Source organism: Narcine bancroftii, chromosome 2, assembly GCF_036971445.1.
Source record: "Narcine bancroftii isolate sNarBan1 chromosome 2, sNarBan1.hap1, whole genome shotgun sequence".
Lineage (NCBI taxonomy): Eukaryota > Metazoa > Chordata > Chondrichthyes > Torpediniformes > Narcinidae > Narcine > Narcine bancroftii.
Window position 1 is genome coordinate 307,742,400 of NC_091470.1, and position 15,280 is coordinate 307,757,679.

At 39.0% G+C, this 15,280-nt stretch overlaps 1 protein-coding gene across 3 annotated transcripts in view; it reads left to right on the forward strand.

Moving 5' to 3' along the window:
- Nucleotides 1–15,280, forward strand: part of prkdc (protein kinase, DNA-activated, catalytic subunit) — a 287,184-nt gene that overhangs the window by 149,861 nt on the left and 122,043 nt on the right. For all 3 annotated transcript variants that reach the window (XM_069921531.1, XM_069921532.1, XM_069921533.1), the window contains exons 40-45: nt 3,898–4,025; nt 6,475–6,682; nt 6,853–7,031; nt 9,629–9,797; nt 12,893–12,958; nt 13,358–13,430. In XM_069921531.1, the coding sequence (XP_069777632.1) occupies nt 3,898–4,025; nt 6,475–6,682; nt 6,853–7,031; nt 9,629–9,797; nt 12,893–12,958; nt 13,358–13,430 (823 nt within the window). The remainder of the gene's footprint in view (nt 1–3,897; nt 4,026–6,474; nt 6,683–6,852; nt 7,032–9,628; nt 9,798–12,892; nt 12,959–13,357; nt 13,431–15,280) is intronic.

Genomic DNA, 15,280 nt, shown 5'->3' on the forward strand with positions numbered 1-15,280 from the left:
TCCCCTTTACAGGAGTAGCATTTTTGCAGAGCTTCTTGAATTATCTCTGAAATGCCTGCCACTGTGTCTTTACTGCTAATTTGTCAAGACAATTTACTACAGCAAATTTTATTTGCATTCTATTGCACTTCTTTTCATGTACATTTATCAGTTGTTTCAAACTAGAGTTTTTCCCATCCAAAACTGAATAATGAATTCTATCTTACTCTCAGGGATCTGTTACTCTGAAGTAGTAAATTAAACCTCCCTCATTATACATGATCAGATCCAAGGCAGCTTGAACCTTATAGACAATAGACAATAGGAGCTGGAGTAGGCCCTTTGGCCCGTCGAGCCAGCACCGCCATTTTACAGATCATGGCTGATCACTACCATCAGTACCCCTTTCCAGCCTTATCCCCATAATCCTTAACTCCTTTGCCCACTAGAGTCTTATCTAACTCTCTTTTGAACATAATCAGCGAATCTGCCTCTACCACACTCTGTGGCAGAGCATTCCACAGATTCACACTTCTCTGGGTAAAAAAAATGTTTTCTCATCTCCGTCCTAAAGGGCCTACCCTGTATTCTTAAACTATGCCCTCTAGTCCTCGTCTCGCCCATCATTGGGAAAAAGTAATCCGACTTCACCCTGTCTATCCCCCTGATCATTTTGTATACCTCAATCATGTCCCCCCTCATCCTTCTAAACTCCATCGGATACAAGTCCAGTTTTTCTAGCCTTTCAGCATATGTCAACCCCGCCATCCCTGGAACTAACCTTGTAAATCTGCGCTGCACACCCTCTTATAGCTAGTATGTCCTTCCTCAAAATTGGAGACCAGAACTGGACGCAATACTCCAGGTGGGGTCTCACCAGGGCCCTGTACAACTGCAGAAGGGCGTCTCTGTTCCTATACTCCAATCCCCTCTTTATAAAAGCCAACATGCCATTTGCCTTCTTCACAGCTTTCTGAACCTGCATGCTAGTCTTCAGTGACCGGTGAACAAGTACTCCCAGATCCATTCGCTCCTCCCCACTCCCTAGCTTGTCTCCATTTAAATAATACTCAGCTTTCCTATTATTGCCCCCAAAATGGATAACCTCACATTTGCTTACATTGAACGTCATCTTCCATTCAGCAGCCCACTCCCCCAACCTGTCCAAGTCCCTCTGCATTTTCCTGACATCCTCCTCACACCCCACACTGCCACCCAGTTTCGTGTCATCTGCAAATTTGCTCAAGTTGTTAATAATCCCCTCATCCAAATCATTTACATAAATCACAAACAACTGAGGACCCAATACCGATCCCTGCGGCACTTCACTCGTCACATCCTGCCATCCTGAAAAAGACCCGCCTACCCCAACCCTCTGTTTCCTATTTCTTAACCAATTTCCTATCCATGTCAGCACCTTACCTCCAATACCATGCTCCCTGATCTTGCCCACTAGTCTCCCGTGCGGTACCTTATCAAAGGCCTTCTGGAAGTCCAAATACACCACATCCACTGGCTCTCCCAAGTCCACCCTCTTTGTCACATCCTCGAAAAATTCCAGAAGGTTAGTCAAGCATGACTTATCCTTAAGGAATCCATGCTGACTAGCCCTTATTCTATTATTTCTGCCTAAGTGTTCTGCTATTACTCCTTTTATGATAGACTCCAATATCTTCCCCACCACCGACGTCAGGCTGACCGGTCTATAATTTCCCGTTTTCTCCCTCCCTCCCTTGTTAAAAATCGGCACCACATCAGCCACTCTCCAATCCTCAGGGACCTCCCCCGAATCTATGGAACTTTGGAAAATGTCGACCAGTGCTTCCACAATTTCCATAGCAACTTCTTTAAGCACCCTGGGATGCAACCCATCAGGCCCTGGGGATTTATCAGCCCTCAGTCCCAACAATTTACTCACAACCTCCTGTTTCTGGATCCGGATATCCATTAGATCCCCTACTTCCCCAGGAAAGTTCCCCAAGTCTCTTGATACCGCATGACCACTACCTCCTAACTGACCATAACCTATATCCTCCTTGGTGAAGACAGTTGCAAAGTATTTGTTAAATTCCTCAGCCATCTCCTTGTTTCCGGTAATAATTTCACCCTTTTCCATTCTTAATGGACCAATTTTAGACCGAACCAATTTCTTCCTCTTCACATATTTAAAAATGCTTTTGCTATCCTCCATTATATTATTTGCTAATTTCCTCTCGTACTTCATTTTCCCCTCTCTTATGACTTTCTTAGTTACCCTCTGATGCTCTTTGAAGGTTTCCCAATCCTCTAACTTCCCACTCCGCTTCGCTATCCTATACTTACTCCCTTTGGATTTGATATTACACTTGATTTCATTAGTTAGCCACGGCTGCCATTTGCATCTCCTAGAGCCTTTCCTCCACTATGGAATAAATTTGTCCTGAAACCTGTGAAAAATGTCCAAAAATACCTGCCATTTTTCCCCAGTTGTCCTCCCAGCTAGTGTATTTTTCCATTTTATTTTGGCTAGCTCCTCCCTCATAGCTGCATAATCCCCTTTATTTAACTGCAGTACAGATGCTTCCAACTTCCTTTCTTTTTCCCTTTCCAATTGCAGCACAAAAGTAACCATACAATGGTCACTATTCCCTAATGGCTCCCCTACATCGAGGTTACTTATTAATTTGTTGGCACCATACTGTATTGCTTTAGGAAACTATTCTCAATGCATTACATTAGTTCTCATAGCTACTCTTTCCAACTTGATCACCCTATCAATATGAAGATTAAAATCACACAGAATCATTCTTTTTTTTTCACATACCCAATTACGTTTTGATTTGTACCACAATGTGGGCACTCTTTGAGTTTATACACTGCTCCTACTCACATCCTTTTTCCTTACTGCTTTCAACCTACATGGAGATAGATTGAACATCTTCTGAGCCTACATTACCTATCACAACTGTACTCATTTATCTCTAACCAACAAACTAACCCATCACCGTTTCCTTCCTGTCTACCCTACCTTAAATTCAAATTTCCCTGTTTCCCTAGCTCTGTACTCCTTGCAGCCAGGTTACCACAATCACATCCTTTCCCCTTTGTTTGTGCTGTTAGTTCATCAATATTAGTACAAATGCTTTATCCATTAAGATGCAAAGTTTTTAGTCTTGTCTTTGTGCCAATTTTAATTGTATCCATTTTTTTGTATTGTCACTTATTTGTCTCTTACCCTAACTCTGCAACTTCCACTGTTCTTTCTTTCATTTCTGCCCTTGTTATTCTAGTTGATTTTCCATTAACCATTCCAGTTTGAACCACCCTTCCTTAGACTAAAGCATGTTAATTTGGTCCTACATGTTAACTGGGACTTGCAACTTTGTAACTTCTTTGTAACAACATTGCCTGTTTTCACCTATGCGTTGCTCATTTCTATCTCTTCTATTGCAACCAAAATCTGGAACGTACCTTTGACATTTACGAAAGATAATTGTATTTATAAACTTTCATAACCCCCCCAATGTTTCAGAAGTGCTTTACAGTCAATGCAGTATATTTGAAGTGTGCCTATAATTGTGTTACAGGAACCATGCCAACCAATTTATGCAGAACCAAGTGATGTTGAATAATAATGACCATACAGAAAAATGTTATGAATAGAAAACCTCTTATTCCTGGTCCAAATATTATTGCTGGGATCTATAATACAGATTCCAAAAAGTGCTATTTAAGTATGATACCTTGTTTTAAACTTGTAATTTAATTAATTTCGTAAATCATGCCAAGAATGAACACACCAGCTGACTGCTTCTGCATAACAATAAAGTTTTATTTTATTCACCAATTATATTAATTGCAAAGTATTCATCATTTCAGAAGTTAAATTGATGTGTTTATTATTTAGTACCAATTGATGTTTTTCTTTGCATTTTTCAGTTACTTGATGCTTTGGAGTTATCTCAGAGTCCATTATTGTTCAAACTTATGACTGCAGTTCTGTGTCGTGATAGCAAACATGTCATGGAAGAAGCATTTCAGAACTGCTTTCAAAAAATAGCCAAACGGTATTATGTACCATATTCAAGATTCAATTTATTATTATAGTAATAAAACAGTGTCATTATTATATGAAATTTATTTTTGCCTCTGCAAGGCAGACAGATTTACCACTGGTAGGAATTGCCTAGGCACTTCTTACAGTCAGAAGCAAAAGAGAGTCCCCCAGATCACCGTGTCCATAGATTCACCTCCAGCACATCCGCAGCCCTTGCAGCCACACAGTACCCAATCCAAACCATTGGGAACCCAAGGTCCAGATCTGAACCTACGACACAGTCAGGAAATCTTCTGGACACTTGGCATCTTCTCGCATCCTGGTTCTGATACCTGGTACCCCCTTCGGTCAGTTCGAGCCAGTCTCCAACAGTCCATAGCCTGGCGCGAGTCTCCACGGGTTCCTCGCTTCGAGTCACCAGCTGCCCACCACATGCACTGGTCCTTCAGCTGCAGAGCCCCCTCACTAGTTTGTGGGTCCTCTCCTCCACTTCTTCTCAAACGGTGGATGATCTTCCCGTCTTCTGGTGCCCTGCTCCAGTCCTCCACTTCCCTGGAGTCTGCAGCCCCTTGTGGCTACTGCCAATTAACAGGCGCCGCCATGTTGGGCCTTGATCTGTAGTCACGGGATTTCAACTTAACGCTGTTGGCTTTCTCAACGAGCTATTCAGTACCACCAATAGAGAAAATTGAAAAAGTGTGTGAAAAATATCTTCATTGTGTTTTGGATCCATTGCTCCTTTAGATAACATTTGCAAACAATTCAAATGCTTTCATAATTTTAGTTTATAGTTACATTTTTCAGACAAAGTTTGTTAAACTAGAGACATCTTGGTTATGCGGCTAAATACGTTTGTGCTTTCTCTTTACCTTTCGTATAATTAATAAGATTTTTTTTGTCAGACTTGATTGGAAAATAAGTGCATGGGTAAGATTTATTTTAAATAAATGGACATAATTTTGTCAGATTTACCAACTTGTTCAGGTCGACTCATTTTGCACAGCAAAAGCCAATAAGGTAAATGGCGAATTGATTCATAGGGTTCCAACTCCTATGGGAGATGTTGCCCAAGCGCAGTGGAATTAAATCTGAAAATGTCTAATGTGAAAATGCAAGAAAAATCTTGCATATCAGGTAGCATCTGTGAAGAAAGCAACACAGTTAATCTTTCAAGACCATATCCCTTCATCAAAATGGAATATTGTACTTTTGTGCATCTGCTGTTAAGAATTTTAAGTAACTGGCTTGTGATCATTGTCGAAAGCAATAGAGGAGATGAAGTAGGACATTTCTCTTGAACTAATTGAAACCCTTTTTAGTTTGGGTGGAAGTGATGGGTGATGTGATAGAAGGCAGGCCATTCTGTGTCATAGTCACATTTTTAGACGACACTTTCCATGTTCTATTATTTTCCAATTTCTAGATGTGTCATCTTCAAAGAAACGCAAGGATGATTTTCTGAATTTCAATCTTATCAATCCAATAAACCAAACTCTGTAGATGTAGTTTTATGTAGCTTTCTTCTTCTTTGGCTTGGCTTCGCGGACGAAGATTTATGGAGGGGGTAAAAAGTCCACGTCAGCTGCAGGCTCGTTTGTGGCTGACAAGTCCGATGCGGGACAGGCAGACACGGTTGCAGCGGCTGCAGGGGAAAATTGGTTGGTTGGGGTTGGGTGTTGGGTTTTTCCTCCTTTGCCTTTTGTCAAGCGGATAAACATTTTGCATAACTTTGCATCAAGATTTTCATAACAATTAATTTTTTTTTAAAATAACGGTATAAAACAAGAATAAGAGAGGATTAAGACCAATTCAAAGAAAGTATTTTGATGCTTACGTCCCTTTCATGGTTCTCCGAAGAATGATAAAAAGCAAGCTCTGAGTGCGGATACTATGACATATGATGTCATAATAACTATGGTAACACTACAAACAATACTTCTGCTTAAAGGGATAGGAACAAAGTTACTAAGAAGCAAAAGCACAACGTTTTAACCTTTACTTCCCTTTCTGAGACTGAGGTCATATTCATGAACAGTTGTAAAAAGGTTTGATTGTGGTTCATTGTAAAATCTGATGAAACTCCTGGATTCTACAACTTAATTTTAATGTTTTAGCTGGGACGTTGTCTATTTTCAATTGTTGTGGAAAATATGAATTTCTCTGGTTTTGCACAAAACTCCATTTATCCCCAGGAGAGGAAGCTTCCTCCAAACCCTCTTTTATTTTGTGCATCTACCAAGTGCATTCTTGAATGCGATTTTCTTTCCTTTCTTGTACCTGGCTTCCATGCAGTTGCAGAGATGAAATTCAGAACCCACTATGGGTAGATTATTCAAAATATTGGTGTTTGATAATTCAGGTTTGCATTTGTATACATTTAGTTACTTTTATTGTGGCTTTATTTAATGGAGTATTGGGATTTTTTTTTCCACTGAACATTTGATCTTTATATTCTTCAGAGGTTCCTGTGCAAAACAAGTCGCACTGATGGAAACTGCTTATGAGATGTTTGGGAATGAAGAACTTCTTCCAAGTACAACGAGGCAATTTGTTATGAACCGTTCTCTTCTTACCCTTGCTTCTCACTGCAGCCAAGATGCTTTAATAGAGTTTTTATGTAAAATTGTGAAGGATGCCATGGGAATTGTACAATCTAGATTCATAAAGGTAAAAACTGAATTTACTTTTGTCACTCAGGTTTTATTTAATTCTAATGCAAATTTGTCAAGCATTGTTTAACTTTTCTGAACAGTCAATGATTCTGCTTGTGGTATAGTTCAACACTAAGTATTTTCTCACAAAATTCAACTTTTTAAAATGAATTTTATTTCCTGCAGTTGAGTGAGTCCTCCTTTGACAGCCAACTGACAAAAAAAATTGGTTGTTACAAGCTGTTTGAAGTCGCATACACTCGTTTGCCAAAGCGTGATGTCCACTCAGATGAGTCAAAGCTAATCCAAGCTTTCCATACCTCGGGCACCATTGAAGGCAACAAGCTGTCAAAAATTTTGCTCAAGTATGATTTTGTTGTCTCTGAAACAGTTACCAAGTGTTTGAAAGCTCTTGAGATTTCCTTTGCTCAAGTGCATTGTTTGAAGATAGTGTTTGCAGTTATATTGATAGTAACAGAAGTATGTGCATGTATTTATCGATGATCCTCCATTTGTTTATCATCCACATTCAACATTCTATCTCTTGGCATCAGTAAAAATGTCATCTTAGACATCATTCATTTGGTCCATTTGCTCTTTTTAGTCTACACATGACCACATAACCTGAGATAATGTTTCAAAGTTTCACTTTTAAAGCTAATGTATTTTTTAACAGAATACCAGTGAACCATTCTATTAATTTTCTGTGATAGACTTTGGCTTGATGAATTTTGCACTTCTCTTCGTTATCAAGTATGCCTCACTGATAAGTTATTTCTTTTAATAGCTTCAGCAAAACTGAACTTTCCTATCACTCATCACTGCAAAGTTCTTCAAGGAAGGTGGCAAGATATGTGTTATATTGTAGTATCCAGTTGATGAAGACACTGATTAATAAGGTTTTGGTTTGGTCACCTCTATGCTCTACCATAGGTTTCTCAATCATGTTCTGTATTATTAAATGTGCTCGAAAGGCAAATCCCACCATTTATGTTGGGCTGTTTGCAGTGATTTAGTGTTCTTTGAAAATTCTGTATAATTGGAAAAGGAATGCAGAATGTTGCTCAGTTTAACATAACATAACATAACAATTACAGCACAGAAACAGGCCATTAGGCCCTTCTAGTCTGCACCGAACCAAACACCCCTTTCTAGTCCCACCTCCCTGCACAATGCCCATAACCCTTCATCTTCTTCTCATCCATATACCTGTCCAACCTTTTCTTAAATAATACAATTGACTCCGCCGCCACTATTTCTCCCGGAAGCTCATTCCACACGGCTACCACTCTCTGAGTAAAGAAGTTCCCCCTCGTGTTACCTCTAAACCTCTGCCCCTTAATTCTTAACTCATGTCCTCTTGTTTTAATCTTTCCTCCTCTTAACGGAAATAGTCTATCCACATCCACTCTGTCTATTCCTTTCATAATCTTAAATACTTCTATCAAATGCCCTCTCAACCTTCTACGCTCCAAAGAATAAAGACCTAATCTGTCCAATCTCTCCCTATACTCTAGATGCTTAAACCCAGGTAACTCTGCACTCTCTCCACTCTGTTTATATCCTTCCTATAATTAGGCGACCAGAACTGCACACAGAACTCCAAATTAGGCTGCACCAACGTCTTATACAATCTCAACATCACCTCCCAACTCCTATATTCCATGCAATGATTGATAAAGGCCAGCATACTAAAAGCCTTCTTCACCACCCTATTCACGTGAGTTTCTACCTGTTGCGGCTTCCCAATGACATAAAACATTTTAATCAATTTCAGTATGATTAAGACCCCAGAAAGAGAAAAAAAGATAATAAATATAGAAGGAAGAGAAAATAAAATGTATGACAAGTATTCATGGATGGCTGATCGAGCAAAAATTGTGTTGTGGCAGTAGTTCAGACATATACTTTGTGGTTTTGTAGTTGTATTAAAGTTTGGGTCAGTGCTTCTCAATGATTTTCCCACTCACATAAGTAACCCCTCAGTAACCAAGAGCACCTATTGGCATCCACTAGTTTGGGGGAATATGAGAGCTTCAAGAGCATGACAGCTGTTGGAAAGAACCCTTTCTTGAACCTGAAGGTGCTGGACTTCAGGTAACCCTGAAAGTAGCCAACAGAAGAGATGGCCAGGGTGATGGGTGTTTTCATAGTCTTGACTGCCTTCTTGGATGGGAGGTCAGAACCCCTGATTAACTTGGATCGTGTTTGTCACTTTCTGTGACCTTTTGCGTGTAATTATAAGGAAAGGTATGTAGGCTGGGTTTGTTTTCCCTGGAGTGGTGGAGGCTGTGGTGGGCGGAGTAGTGGAGGCTGTGGTGAGTGTGGTAGAAGATAAGAATCTTTTTCCCTTGATGGGGATGTCTAAAATAAAAGAGTTTAAAGGTTTTAGGCTGAAGACCCTGTATCAGAACCTGAAACATTTCCACAGATCCTGCCTGCTTCCAGGCCTGCCTGCATTTTCTGTTTTCATTTTGGATTTCCAGCCTCTGCAATTACTTTGAAATGTTTAAGTCCTTCCAATGATCAGCTAGCATCTCCTCAGTTATACTTTTATGTTTTCTTATGGATAGGATGGGGAGGAAAAAGTGGTCAGCGGATAAGCCGTGATCTTAATAAATGACAGAGCAGATTCATTGTCTCTGACCATATTCCTGAAATACATTTAAAAAGCTCAATAGCTGATCATTTATGCATTTGTTACTAATGAGATGGTGCTGATTGTGAATGCTTCCAATATTTGTCAGCCAAATGACCGTTTCAGAAAATAATTGTGTGAATCATTGATATATTTCAGTGTAAGAAATAAATAATTGCTATTCATAAAATTATTGTCACATCATGACCCTTTTTTGAAGGAGAATAATAGTCCTGTTTAAGTTTTAAGCATCAATGACTATTTTGCAGGAAATACTTGTACTTCATATAAAAATGACAGGAATCTTTGTTTTTGCCTTTGAAGATTCTGCCATGATGCAGTTACAGAAAACATGGCTGGTGAAACTCAGCTCTTGGAGAAGAGGCGACAGTACCATTGTGCAGCTTATAACTGCATAATTTCAATCCTCTGTTGCATTTTTACAGAGGCTAAATTTTATCAAGGATTCCTTTTTAGTGAAAAACCAGAGAAGGTAGGATAGTTCACGTTATCATTGTGTTCCATTTCTCATTCTTGTATTATTAACAGATGTATTAATGCATTTATTAACTGTAAATGACTTTTATTTGCATTAATAGTGCTTGGTGTTTCCAATAGTGGGAGTATCTAGGACCAGAGGGAACAGCTTCAGAATAAAAGGAAGTCCCTTTAGAACAGAAATGAGTTTCTTTCGTCAGAGGGTTGCGAATATGTTGAATTCATCGGCAATTGTGGAGGCCAATTCCTTGGATAAATTTAAAGCAGTGAATAACAGCTTCTTGATTAGTAAAGGTGTGAGAGGTTAAGGGAAGAAGCAGAAAAATGCATCAGCCATGATTTGAATGGGAGAGTAGACTTGATGGGCTGAATGGCCTAAGTAATTTTTAATGAGTATTATTAATCTTCAAGGTAGGGAATGAAAATACAAGGATTTCCCAGATAGTGATTTTAAGGTCAGCAGGTCAAACAGCATACTTTATTTCTTTCTTTTCTTTGGCTTGGCTTCGTGGACAAAGATTTATGGAGGGGTATGTCCACGTCTGCTGCAGGCTCGTTGGTGACTGACAAGTCCGATGCGGGACAGGCAGGCACGGTTGCAGCGGTTGCAAGAGAAAATTGGTTGGTTGGGGTTGGGTGTTGGGATTTTCCTCCTTTGTCTTTTGTCAGTGAGGTGGGCTCTGCGGTCTTCTTCAAAGGAGGTTGCAGCCCGCATACTTTATATAGCAAAGATAAAGATACATAACCAATGTTCCAGGCCTGAGCCCACCTTGATGAAGGATTGTGTTTTTTAACTTCAATCACAGTGTCTGCAGACTTTCGGGATTTACTCCTCTCTCTTTCACTCAACACTTTGGCCAATTGATGCATGCATGCCTAAAGTTTATCCACTATCCTATCCACCTGTTTTGCCATTTCCAAGGAATGAGGAACTTGCCACCCAAAACGTTTCTGAACAACAACACTACTAAGATCCTTGCCAACATTTTACTTCCTAATATTAACTTATCTCACACTTGTGTTGATTAAATTACACAATACCTTGTATAATTTGTACAATTATATTCAGTAGCATTATCTGGTTATTTTTGGACTGGGAAAGGAGTTCCCAGGCCAACCATGTCATCTTAATTTACTCAGTGAGAGCAAGATAGATTCAGTAAGATTGTGAGGCTATGTGTGTATGCTTGAGGTGATCTTAAATATGATGGATTCATGTTATTTACTTGCTAGTATCTAGTGCAGTGGTTCTCAACCTTTTTCTTTCTACATACAAACCACTTTAAGTATTCCCTATGCCGTAGGTGCTCAGTGATTAGTAAGGGATTGCTGAAAGTGGTATGTGGATGGAAAGAAAAAGTTGGAAAACCATTGTTCTAATTGACTCGTGATGTGCACATTTCATAACTCCAAAGGAAATGGGCCTATTACAATATTTCTTAAGTAAAATATTTCAGTAACAATTGGGTCTAAAGCCGTAGTTCTCAACCTTCTCTTCCCCCTCATATACCACCTTAAGTAGTCACTTGATAATCACAGAGCACCGATGGCATAGTGATTACTCAAAGTGGTATGTGAGTGGAAAGAAAAAGTTGAGAACCACTGATCTAGTGCTTCTAGTAAAGAACGAGATGAGATTTTACAGTAGTTCAGTTTTTTCCTAATCTGACTACTAAAGTTAACTATTAATTCCAAATACATGTAGAAAATTTCTCAGCTGCTGTGGAGGGGATTCCCTACCCAGCAATTAATTCTGCACATTTTTTGTCCAATGTTATTGGCAAAGAAACTAGCTCAAAATTAATTAACTGTTCAATGAAGGGTAACAGGCTCTACCCTCTGTTAAAATTAGATTCTTGATGGTAGATGGGCTAGATTTCTGCTCCAGATTTATTTTTTGCATTTTACTATTGGAAATGACTTCAAACCACTCAGAGTTTAATTCCAGCCTTTAGCTGGAAACCTTTGCAAACCTTGATTTGAATTTCCACCTCGAAGAATGGTAAAATGTAATAATTAAAATTTAAGAACGTTGTAAATACCCATCTTTATTTTTCTCAGAATAATGATAGTTATAAATTAAATACCACCACAAGTTTGAAACAAAATATAAATGAATAAAAATCAATTGTGATTTGTTCCCTCATTAAGTATCAATATTCCCAATGTACATGACAAAAATACTACAAATTGAAAAGGTGTCATGATGAGCAACCTTTCTCAGCTATGTTTATATTGTATCCTCCTGTTTACAAAAAATATGCACTTACATCTTAAGAGCTGTGCATAGGTAACTAATGTCAAGCTTGCATTGAAATATAAAAATAAGCTTGAAGTCTGACTATACAAATTGAATTCTGAATTATGCAGACATCCCCAGTCTGTTAATTGCTTTCTGATCTGGCTTCACCAGAATATTGCACCTCTCCTTATTACCATATTCACATTGAGGAAAATCAAATAATTGTGTATATTTGGTATCAAAAGTATTAATTAAAACATTAATTTTTATATGTTTTCTGTGAATGCATTAAATATTTGTGATTCCAGTTTTGTAAATACATTTTTTAAATTATATCTAAATGTTGAACAAATGAACTTTTCTGCCATTTGGAGCCTGATTATAATACAGATATAAACCTATTGAGGGTCCATAAAAGGTGCCCTCAAAAATATCATGAACTGCAAGGAGACTCCTTTGTTAAATTTCAGGGAATTTTTTTAGAATTTATGTAAATTTAAGCATTTTTGGCAGCTGCCATTTGGAGTTGTGTAATAGTCTTGGAAGGAAACCGTCCATACTGAAGTACAAATTGTGAACTTAAACTTACAGAGAACTTAGCAGTTGTGCAAGAAGCTACAGGCATTTATTATCCGTTGGCATTGCGACTCACTGAGAAATGCTCAAGTCTCTACCAGCAATTTGCCAAAATCAACAAAAAATAAATGTAAATCGGCATGAAAATCATGACTAGTAAAATCTCTCAGCTATTGTGATGACTTCTATGACTTGGTGGAGCACTCCTGGCAAATCAGGGAATGGTTTTTCCTGCTTCCGGGGCCATTTTTAATTCATTTTTTCTTTTCCAGAATATCTTCATCTTTGAAAATCTGATAGATATTCAGCGCACATATAATTTTCCGGTGGAAATTGAAGTAAGTCTTAACAGTTATTTGTTAGTTTGTGTGACTTGATAGATTGTGCATTTGCTGTCAGTGTCATCACCAGGTAATCTTTGTCTTGTTACTTCGAATTAATACACGAGGAAATTGAAGTTTAGGAAACCAAAAAGCATATAAAGTTGTAAGAAATAAAATTTGGAAAGGCACCCAAAAAGAATCAAGATATTTAAGTTTGCATGGCCTGATTATAAATCATGCATTTCAGTCTGGAATGAAGAATCTTGAAGAACTAGTTTATTTTTCAGACTTTTTGTACTCCTTAGTTGTAAGGTGGTAGTTATAGATGTACAAGAGGCAAAGCACCATGTGTTGTGGAAAATATTTGATCTTGATTTAGATGTATTTTTGTAAACTTAAGATGTTCTGTCTAAGGTACCAGTGGAAAAGAAGAAAAGATATTTTGCAATTCGAAAAGAGGCTCGAGATGCAGCAGAGGGAGATTCAGGTTTGCATGAAATTTTGTATAAATTGTAGAATTTGAGCTAAATTAGAATTAAATAAATCTTTTCTTGTGGTTTCATGTTTCTTGATGCTGAAAAATGTGAAAAAACAATATAGCTAAGGTACCTGTTTTTCTAAATGCCTCTCATAATGCTTTTGTTATTTGTAGCTCTGCATAATACAGGTGACCATTTCTTTAAGGTGGTGGGGGGGGGGTGGGGAAACATCAGGTTGTGTTCCTAGAAAATAGTCCACAGTGCAATTTCCATAATGCAAAGCCACACCATCTATTCTTGTGCCAAGAGTTGGGGAAAATTCTTTTTTATTAAGTAAATTTCATAAAAGCAATTTTTTTCATTATCTCAAGTATTTGGGTAGTGATGTGTGAGGCGAACTTCTGTGGCTTGATGAGTTGCAATGCAGAGATCTTTGAATAATTAGCAATGGAGAAGGAGCATTTAGCTTGGCAACCGTGTCTGCACATTGGCAGCACAGAGATACCCTGTGCAAGCAACAGAAGTGGCAGATCATCTCAGACTATTACCCATCCCCACCACTGGGCTCCACTTGGTTCTTCTGTGGAAGTGTCTGCATATCTCACAGTAGCCTCATAAGTGATCTCTGAATTCACAAAACTAAACCTAAAGCAAATCATCCTTGATTCCGAAAAGAAGATAATTTTCAGCACTTTGATTTTATTTCAGTTTTCCAGCATCTGCAGTTTTTGATTTTCAGTCATTGTTAAACATGATTGGTGGCACTGTCAAAGACATAACCACGACAAGGAGTTCAGGGAGTTAGGTGCTAGGTTGAAGGACAGCACCTCCAGGGTTGTGATCTCAGGATCGCTACCTATGCCATGTGCCAGTGAAGTTAAAATAGGAGGATAATGCAGTTTAGCACGTGGGTAAAGATGTGGTGCAGGAAGGAGGGCTTCAGGCTTCTGGATCATTGGGATCTCTTCCAAGAAAGGTGGCACCTGTTTCGACGGGATGGTTTTCATCTGAACTGGAAGGGGACTAATATCCTTGGTGGAAGGTTTGCTAGATCTGCTCCAGGGGGGGTTTAAACTAGATTTTTAGGGGGGGGGGGTGTAGGAACTGGAGTGCAAGAGCAGATAGAGGAGTGGAGGAAAGGACAGATGATGTGAAAATTGCATTTAATGCCCGAAGTCAATGGGTTGGATGTGGTGGAAATGTTCTCAGGTGCATCTATTTTAATGCTAGGAGTACTGTAGGAAAGGCAGACAAGCTTAGAGCGTGGATTGGCTGGTGGAATTATGACATTGTTTCCCTTGGTGAAACGGTTGTAGGAGGGGCAGAACAGGCAGCTTAATGTTCTGGTCTTCTGTTGCTTCAGATGTAGAATATAGGGGTGGGGGGGAAGGAAGAAAGGGATAGGAATGCATTGCTCGTCATGGAAAATATAACAGCTGTACTCATGCAGGACAAACCAGTGGCGCTATGTGGGTGGAGCTGAGTCACTGGAAAATTGGAGGAGCAAATCTGTAGTTCACAGTCAGTGAAGATTGGTATGAACCTCTCTGCCACAATCTTCATCAGTACCAGAACACCACAGGGCTATGTTCTTAGTGTAGCTCGATACGACCATCACAAATTTGCTGATGATGCCACGGTAGTGGGTTGTATAAAGGAAGGGGATGAGTTAGTGTACAAGATGGAGATTGAAAACTTCACTAAATGGTGCACCAACAACAACCTTGCACTCAATGTCACCAAAACTAAGGAGCTGATCGTTAACTTCAGGAAAGGAAAGCCAGAGGTCTACAATCCAATAGGTTCTTTGAAGTCACTATCTCGAAGGATCTTTCCTGGACCCAACACACTAATGGCA